General features: G+C 57.8%; 1 protein-coding gene across 1 annotated transcript in view; it reads left to right on the forward strand.

Moving 5' to 3' along the window:
- Positions 1–361: 361 nt before the first annotated feature.
- The window catches only part of LOC102766573 (leucine-rich repeat-containing protein 75A-like), a 12,710-nt gene continuing 3,879 nt past the window's right edge, over positions 362–9,192 (forward strand). The window contains exons 1-4 of the mRNA XM_015570119.1: positions 362–409; positions 727–855; positions 8,385–8,401; positions 9,011–9,079. Coding sequence (XP_015425605.1) covers positions 362–409; positions 727–855; positions 8,385–8,401; positions 9,011–9,079 — 263 coding nt within the window. The remainder of the gene's footprint in view (positions 410–726; positions 856–8,384; positions 8,402–9,010; positions 9,080–9,192) is intronic.

Raw genomic sequence — 9,192 nt, forward strand, 5'->3', positions numbered from 1 at the left:
CCCTCTGAGGTCCACATCTGTTCGTGCTGCTATGACCCTGGATCTGTTTTGTTCATCAGTTTATTTTGTTCATTAGATTCCACAGACGCGTGAGATCATATTGTCCCTGTGGTCTCTGCCACCGTTCCCACCCTCTCCGTGTCCTTTGCACCGGGCTCCCTCCTCTCCCCTTAGGAGGAGCCACGTGACACCCTCTCTTTGGGAGTCCTGGTGGGGCCTTCCTCCTGGGGCCTGGCAGCTTCTCCCTTAACCCCGCAACTCAGCACCCCTCCCTCCAAGGCACAGGGACCCCAAGTCAGGTCACCTGCAGAGGAAGCCGTCAAATCGGCCTCAGAAGCAAGAAAAAGACAGACATCAGGGCATGGGCCTGTCCCCCGGCTGGGGCACTTTCCAGGCCGCCGTCTGCCAGGTCTGTGGGATGGAGAAGCAGTGGGCATCTGGGCCACAGGCCTCGGCCCCATCCCAGGGACCTGAGAGGTGGCAGCGGGGCTGTCTGGAGAGGGCCATAAGCTGGCAGGCCAGGCTGCAGGCTTGCCTGGTTCCCTGGGGCGCCCTCTAGGTGCTTCTGGAAGGTTAGGAAGCCTCTGGGGAGGGGTGTCCTCCCTTGCCGGGGCCCTGCTGTGTGGGAGGCTGAGCTGCCTCCAGGGGGTCGCTCTGGGCGTTTGGGTGGGACTTGAGGGTGCGGCAGGACCGCCCCTGACCTCTGCGCACCCTTCGTCCTTGCAGGACCTGGGCATGGAGTCGACCTCGCTGGACGACGTGCTGTACCGCTACGCCAGCTTCCGGAACCTGGTGGACCCCATCACCCACGACCTCATCATCAGCCTGGCTCGCTACATCCACTGCCCCAAGCCAGTAGGCGGCTGTGTCTAAACCAGCTGGGTCCGGGGGTGGGGGTGAGGTGGCATCTTTCTGGGCAGAGCAGCTCCGTGCCCAACAAGGGCTGGTGGGTATACCCAGACCCAAGGAGGACAGGCCCCCACGTGCAGACACCAGGAGGGCAGAGGTGGGCCTGAGGGCCTGGCGGTCCTGAAGCCCGGCGTCCACGGCTGAGGCCGCACCTTGGCACCGGCAGCACAAGTTTTGTTTGGCCATAGGGTATTAAATCTGGATTTATTGCCAAAGTTTAAAAATTCAAGTATTTCTCACAATCCCTATGTTCAGCTGCCCTTGAAAATGGGGAGCTCCAGCAGCACGAAGCCCGCGATTCGATGAGCAGCCACCCACGATGGGCCAGGGCCCCCTGTTCCGTTGGCGGCGGTGGCAGCGGCTGTGCCCGGCACAGACTGCAGGCACAGAGGTGGCAGGAGACAGTGCTGACCCCGCCCTCTCTTCGCCCCCAAGCCGTGGACACTGGTGCAGACTGTCCACCGAGGGGGACTTTTTCTTGTTTGTACAGAGGTGCCGCCTAATCTGGTGGTGGCCCTGCATGGCCTCAGGCCCCACCCCAGGTGCCCTCCTCCTGAGCTGAGTGTCATTTTACACCCCCCGCCCTCCTCATGCCCGCTCATGCCCTGCAGGCGCTGCTCAGCCCCTTCTGGGTGGGAGGGTTTGTCCCTCTTCCTGCTGGGGCACTGGGCGGCTCACACAGACCTGCCCACAGGACCTGGGCCAAGGGTGGGGGTGGGGGATGCACACTCCATGCCTTGGCTTGTCTCTTGTCTCAGTTCCTTCTCTTCCATCCCCCACTTCCAGCAGCTTCCAAAAGAAGCACTTTCGCTGTGGCAGGGATGGAAGTCGTCATGCAGCCTGTGCTGTGATTTAAATAAAACCAGACTCCTCCCCTGGCCCTGCCCCCTCCATCTGCCAACTCTGCTCCAGCCCTGGGCCCCCCTCGGCACACCCCCACCCCACCCCGCGCCCAGATCCCCTCCTATCTGAGGAGCTTGGCTGCCACCCTGACCTCTCCTGCTGCCTGTCTCACATTCCCTCCTCCAGACTCTGGTGGGGCCTTCCTCCTGGGGCCTGGCAGCTTCTCCCTTCACCCCACAACCGAACCCCTCCCTCCAAGGCAAAGGGACCCCGAGCTCAGCTCACCCACAGAGGAAGCAGTAAAAATGGCCTCAGAAGCAGGAAAAAGGCAAATCAGGGCATTGTCCTGTCTCCGGCTGGGGCATCTCCCGGCGCCGTCGGCTCGGTCTGTGGGATGGAGAAGCAGCCGGCGCCTGGCCCACAGGTTGCCCCTCAGAGACCTTTGATCGGCCTGCCGCTCCCTGGTCTACGGAGCAGCCCCGTCTCACGCCCTGTTCATCTCCTCGCTTCTTTTTTTCATTTCACTCGCTGGTCTCCAAAATTATCTTGCTTTTTTTGGTTAGTTAATGTAGCGTCTGCTTTCCCCACGAGAACACAAACTCCACAAGGGGCAAGAGACAGCTCTGCCCGTCGCGGTCACGTCTGCACCAAGAGGAGCCGGCGTGAAGCAGGAGACCCTGCCCATTGGGAACTTGTAAGAGAGATTATTAGGGGGCGGGGCAGGATAGCGGAAATGAACGGGACATTGAGGCCCCAAAGACCAGCAGCAGGAGGTCATTGCCGGGCCCGGTGGAAGCTGTATTGTTGCTGAAGCCAGATGAGAATGCCTCTTCCAGACCCGGGTGTGTGCTATTGCTGCCTAACAAATCGCCCGTGGCTTAGGGCTTACAACGCAGACACTGCTGTCCAGGCTCTGTGGGGCAGGCACCCCAGCAGCTCAGCTGGCTGGTCCTGGCTTAGAGTCTCCAGACACTGGCCAAGGCTGAGTATCTGGAGGCTTGACAGAGGTGGGCCCCGGTCCCCAGGGTGGGGCGTCGGTGGTGGTTGGCAGGAGGCCTGGGTGCCTTGCCGCGGGGCCTCTCCATAGGCGCCCCTGAGTGTCCCCAGGGCATAGCAGGGGCTCCACCCAGAGCGGCGGCCCAGGAGAAAGCGAGGCAGACGCACAGTACCCTTTATGACCTAGCTGCCATCGCTGCCATGTTCTGCTGATTGCCCAGGTCAGCCCTGAGACAGTGAGGACGGAGACCGGACGAGGTCACAGGAGTGCAGAACCCCCAGGGCTGTTCTGGAGGCTGACGCATGTGGGGAGTGAAAGAGAAACTCCTGACCGCTCCTGCTGCCCCCTGACCTCTCCCCCAGGCTCCGGTTCATTTCATGCAGCTGGGAGCCCTGGGCCAGAGGGCTGGGTGATGCCCAGCCTTCAGAGCACACGGAAGGACAGGGAATGGACTGGGGAGAGGGAGCAAACAGGAAACCCAGCACAGGGTCTCCAGCTTGATATTTGATGAATGAATGAATTTATGAATGGATGTAGACGCTTTGGGCATAACTCAGTGAAGAGCTCTGTGTGTTTGCCTGGGGGCAGGGTGTCCAGGTGGGTGTTGCTGTCTGACAGTGGAGCCATGGGGCCTTGTCCGAGCACTGGGGCCCTCCCGGAGGGGGTGCAGGAATACCCTGAATAGCATTCCCGACAGGTCAGAGTCCCTCAAACATTCTTCTCCAGGGCCCCCAGTCCCCACCCCCCTGCGGTGCCGACTCACCCCTGACTTGCCCCAGCCCCTCTCCTGCCTTCTTCCTTGGAGCTTCCAGTGTGGCTAGGACTCACCTGCAAGTACCTGAAGCCCACCCGGCTGCCTCAAGCTCGGGAGAGGATTTACCCTGACACTGCGGGGCCTTGTGGGGGCTAAAGGCAGCCAAGCTTGAAGGAGGGACTAGAGCTACAAACAGTGCTGACTTCTCCCCTCTGCTACCTCCCAGACCAACCCTCTCTTCCCTGGCTCTTTCCCAGGACATGGGGCCAAGCCCATGGGTTCTGATTCACACCTCTGTCCAGCCCTGAGGAGTCAGGATCCAGGGAAAGGGCTGATTGGCTGGGCTCTGCCAGAGCCCGCTTCTGGGCCAATCAGCTGTAGCTTGGGCGTGGCATGTGGTTGCAGAAGGGCAGTCTCCAGCCTGGGCGCGCAGGGCACAGGGATCTCTGATGCATAATATGTGCTGCTCACTGTCCGAGCCCTAGGTTACACAGCGGGTGGGAGCTGCTCTGCACCTGAGAGGCATTTGAGCCCCCTCCCCGCCCAAGAAAAACCAACACAGCACTTTCTCCTTCTTTCCCTCCTCCCTCCTCATCCATCCCTCCTTCCCCCACCTCAGGCTCTGGCTCCACCTCTGGGGCAGTCCTGCTTTGTCCTGTTCTCCACTGGAGGAAGGTCTGGAGGGGGCTGTCGAAAAGCAATGGAGTGAAGGGAAATTAGAGGGGGCTGCTTCAGTCTTTTCTGGGTGCAAATGAAGGAAACGCCTCTCCAGGAGGGCATTGCAAAGCACAGGGCCTGCTGGCAGCTGGGAGCCCAGCTCAGAGCCTGCGAGGTCTGGAGGTCTGGGTCCCGACTCCATCTCACACATGGTGTGGCTTGCCAGTCTGTCCACCTTCTTGATGCCCCAGGGTCCTCATTTGCAAAGTGGAGATACTAGAAGCCCTTTTCCTAGGACTGTTGTGAGCTACAGCGGTGTGATGAGTTCACGCAGGCAATGTAGAGGCAATGCCTGGCATGCAGTGTTAGATGCTCAAGAAATGCTAGCTGTTGTTTCTGTAGTCCCGACAAGTTTGTTTAGCCCAGACTTCTGTGGGGACATAGCTTACCTTTGTCTCTAGTCGCTCAGTTAGGTGACTGTGTCTGCTGTCCCCACTGAGTGGAACAGGAACCCTCCTCCAGTCTCCCAGGTCAGCAGCCGGGGCCTCGCCCTGCGCACAGCTGCCCCCTTGTGGCCGCGCCGCGTACTGGCGCTGCTTTGTCTCCTGTCTCCCTCCTGTCAGGGCCCAGTTGTCCTGATTTTGGAATCCTTGGGAAATGGTTGGAGGAGGAGCTGGAGCGGAGGGGCTTGGTTCTCAGCTCTGATTTTATAGAGAAAAAGAGCGAAATATCGATTTGTTGTTCCACTTATTTATGCATTCACCGGTTGGTTCTCGTATGTGCCCTGACCGGGGATCGAACCCACAACCTTGGTGTATGGGGATGATTCTCTAACCAACTCAGTTACCCAACCAGGGCCGGTTCTCAGCTTTGGAGCCGGCGTTGGGAGACTGGCAACACTCTGTCCCGGGGTCCAGGAGAGACGCCGGGCAGACCTTCTTGCCTGAAACAGTGCTCTCCACCTCGGCAGCACATGGGGATCACCTGGGGAGCTTTTAAAAACCCCACAACTGAACTGCCCACCCGTTGTTGGGGCTGCCCTGGTGACCCCAGGGTATGAGAGTCCTCGGAAAATAACTGGGGCTCTAGAGCACCATATCCGTTGTCCCCTCCCTTCTCCCTTTGGCCCCCAAGTTCGCCTTCACCTCCACAACTGAACTGCTCACCCGTTGTTGGCTGCCCTGGTGACCCCAGGGTACGAGAGTCCTCGGAAAAGAACTGGGGCTCTAGAGCACCATATCCGTTGTTCCCTTCCTTCTCCCTTTGGCCCCCAAGTTCGCCTTCACCATGCCGCCCCTCCTGGAGCCTTCGCTGGCCAAGGCCTCCTCGCCGACCTTCTCCGGTGCCCGTGGCTCCCCTCTTGCTTCTCTGACTGGCCTTCTCCGTCCCTCCGTGTCCAGTATGTCTCTGCCCCTTTGATGCTGCAGCTGTTCCCCCTGCCTTCCCCTCGGCTCATTTTCTGGCCAGGGGCTTTCGCCAGATGCCGATGGACGTGTCCAGCCTGGACCTGTCTTGGGCCCAGCCCCCTAAGTTCATCACATCTCCCAGCAGGAAACGAGCCGGGCATTCCCGTCCTGCTTTCACCTGGTTCTTATCCAGAGCCTCTTGCCTTCTACCACGGTCCCAAGGCCAAAGCCAAGACCCCTCCTCGCCCTCCCTGCCCATCCCCTCCATCCTGTGCATGGCCAGTCCAGTGTGGTGGCCTCTGTCACTTTCAGCCATTTCCATGGGCCCAGCAGGGGTCCCCAAACCACACATACGCAGATGGCCCGGCCCTGAGTCACCCTGTCTGCCTCCAGTCCACCCCTTTCTCCGTCCCCCGTCAGAGGGACAGTCCTAGAATGCGAATGTGGCACTGTCTGCCCCTGCAGGGATTCCTCGGGTCCCCAAGGTGGAGCCCTGCCTGCTGCAGCACCATTACTTCCCAACACCCCCCCTATGTCCAGACTCAGCAAGAAACGAAGTCTAGGAACCTGGGGGTTGTGAATGCATTTGCCCGGAGTGACAGGTGACATCTGTTTCTCTCACAGGCAGCCTTAGGCCCTCGGAAGAGGTGAAGTTGTGGAGAACCAGAGACCAGAGGTTTCCTTTAAACCAGTTTCATTCCGCCTCGGGCCTGCCTCCGTCTGCTGATTCCTGTACACATGTTCATCTCTTCGGACACTCAGCTCCCCTCCTCCAACTCCTCTGTCTCTTGTCTCCCTCCCTCAGCCTCCTTCTCTTGCCTTTTCATCAGCCTTGGCCCTCTGAGCCCCAGCTTCCTCCTCTGTGAAATGGGGATAATGAAAGCATTTACGACACCAGGGTGTTGTGGGAATTCCATAAGGCCCTAGCTCAGTGGTCCTCAACCTTCCTGATGCCGCGACCCTTTAATACCGTTCCTCATGCTGTGGTGACCCCCAACCATGAAATTATTTTCGTTGCTACTTCATAACTGTAATGTTGCTACTGTTATGATTCATCATGTAAATATCTGATATGCAGGATGTCTTTTCATTGTTACAAATTGAACATAACTAAAGCATAGTGATTAATCACAAAAAACCATATGTAATTATGTATGTTTTCCGATGGTCTTAGGCGACCCCTGTGAAAGGGTCGTTCGGCCCCCAAAGGGGTCGCGACTCACAGGCTGAGAACCGCTGCCCTAGTGCAATGTCTGTGTGCACTAATCCAGGTTGCAGACAATAGTGGCTTGGGCCAAGGTGGTAGCCGCGGAAGTGGCAAGAAATCAGGCTCCAGATTGTCACCTGTCCCCACGCCTGTAACACCCTCCACACCCCCTAGCCCTGGGCAAGTGTTGTCACTAATCCATCTGCTCTTAAAAGCCAGCTCAAACCTGAGCCTGGGCAGAAGTACCTTTCCTTCTTTACCCTGCCCAAGTTCTGTGTTTGTGCCAATTTTACAATACAGCACAGTATACAGCACCATATTTTTAAAATTTTTTGTTAATCCAAACCCAAGGATATTTTTTCCATTGGTTTTTAGAGAGAGTAGATGGGAGGGAGGAGGAAGAGGGAGAGAAACATCCATGTGAGAGACAGACACATCGATTGGTTGCCTCCTTCATGCTCCCCAACAGGAACCGGGGATTGAACCTGCAACCCATGTATGTGCCCTTGACAGGGAATCAAACCTGTGACCCTTCAGTCTGAGAGTTGACTACGGAGCACCCGGCCAGGGTTACCCCACAGTATTGATTCAGCGAGCATTCCTGGAGAGCATACTGTGTGCCCAGCTACATTCAGAGCACTTTACAAGTAGAAACTCATTTCATCCCCTGTGAGGTTGGTACTATTATTCCTGTACAGGTGAGGATCAGAGGCACAGAGGTCAAGGGATTTTCCCAAGGTCACATAGGAGATGACAAAGCAAGGATTTGAATCCACACTTTGGTACCAAGTTCATTCTCTTAATGACTCAATGTGCTGCTCCTCTGTTAGCAGAGTGAGGATGATCTATACTAATAGAAGGGTAATATGCTAATTAGGGTGGACGTCTTCCAGATGTCCATCTGGACAAAGCCACAGCAGCTGCAAGGCCTGGGGCTCAGGCAGCCGTGAGCCCAGGCAGCTGCGAGGTCCGGGGCTCAGGCCTCGCAGCCGCCACGTCCAGCATTGGCAACAGCAGCAGGGTGATGGGGGTGGTGCCTTCCCCTGATCAGCCCGGTTGTCTCCCACACAGGGAGGCCTAAGCCATCAGTAGCAAATCCCCTGAGGGCTCCTGGACTGTGAGAGGGGGCAGGCTGGGCTGAGGGACGCCACCCCCCACCCCCAGTGCACGAGTTTTCGTGCACCGGGCCCCTAGTAATGATAATAAGAACCAAGCTGGCTTTTACCAAGGGCTCACTCTGCCGGGCGCACTGCTGAGCCCTGGACCTCGGTTACCAGCTACACCTCCCCACACCCACATTGCTGTCACAGGTGGGTCTCATCCCAGCCCTGGCACGCTGGCCCTGGGTTGTCTGGTGGGACCACACACTCTCAGCTACTTTCCTAGGGCTCGGTGACTGTTGATTTGACTTCCTTTGGGACGGAGTTGGAGTCTCTCTGGTATCTCTCTGCTGCCACCTTTAACCCAGGGCATTGGTGTGCCGGGGCTGCCACGAAAAAAAACCACCACTTAAACCACAGGAACTTACTTCTCCCAGTTCTGGAGGCCGGAAGTCCAAGTTCAAGGTGTCTCAGATTCACTGCCTCTGAGGCCTCTCTCCGTGGCTTGCAGATGGCCATCTTCACAAGGTCTCCCCTCAGTACACATCTGCACCCTGACCTCTGATGAGGACACCGGCCACTGGGCTAGGGCCCACCCACGTGGCCTCATCTTACCTAATCACTCTTTAAAGGCCCTGTCTCCAAACGCAGTCACATTCTGAGGTATTACAAATTGGGGGGAGGGGGGGTGTGGCCAACCAGCGTGGCTCAGTTGGCTGAGCATCGTCCTGGCACCAGGAGGTTGATGGTTCGATTCTCAGTCAGAGCACATACCTGGGTGGTGGGCCTGATCCCCAGGTGGAGGCGTGTAGGAGGCAGCCGATCAATGATTCTCTGTCATCATTCATGTTTCTCTCCCTCTCTCCCTCTCTATTCCTCTCTGAAATCAATAAAAAAAATTTTTTTTAAAAAGAGAAAAATTTTTACTAGTGAAACCTAGCCCTTTGAAAGGCTTCAGAATCCCCTCCAAACCTGGCCTACGGCCTGGACTAGTGGCAGGCGGATGGATCGCAGGATGAGGCAAAGGAGGAGAACGATCAAGCCGGCGGGCCCCCATGCAGTGGCCATGCCTGCCCCCAGAGCACCGTCTGGGCCAGAGTTCCCCTTTAATTCCCCCTTTTTCTGTCTCTCCCGCAGAAACCTGTCGAGTAACCGGCTCACCACACTGTCCTGGCAGCTCTTCCAGACGCTGAGTCTGCGGGAATTGTAAGTCTGGTGTGGGAGGCCCAGCCTGGCGGAGTGGTGGTGGAGGTTGGGTGGGGCGTGTCGCAGCGGAGCCACCCAGGGCTGGGCGCCACCTGAAGGGGCTGCTGGGGGTG

This window comes from Myotis davidii, unplaced genomic scaffold (genome assembly GCF_000327345.1).
Source record: "Myotis davidii unplaced genomic scaffold, ASM32734v1 scaffold2646, whole genome shotgun sequence".
Lineage (NCBI taxonomy): Eukaryota > Metazoa > Chordata > Mammalia > Chiroptera > Vespertilionidae > Myotis > Myotis davidii.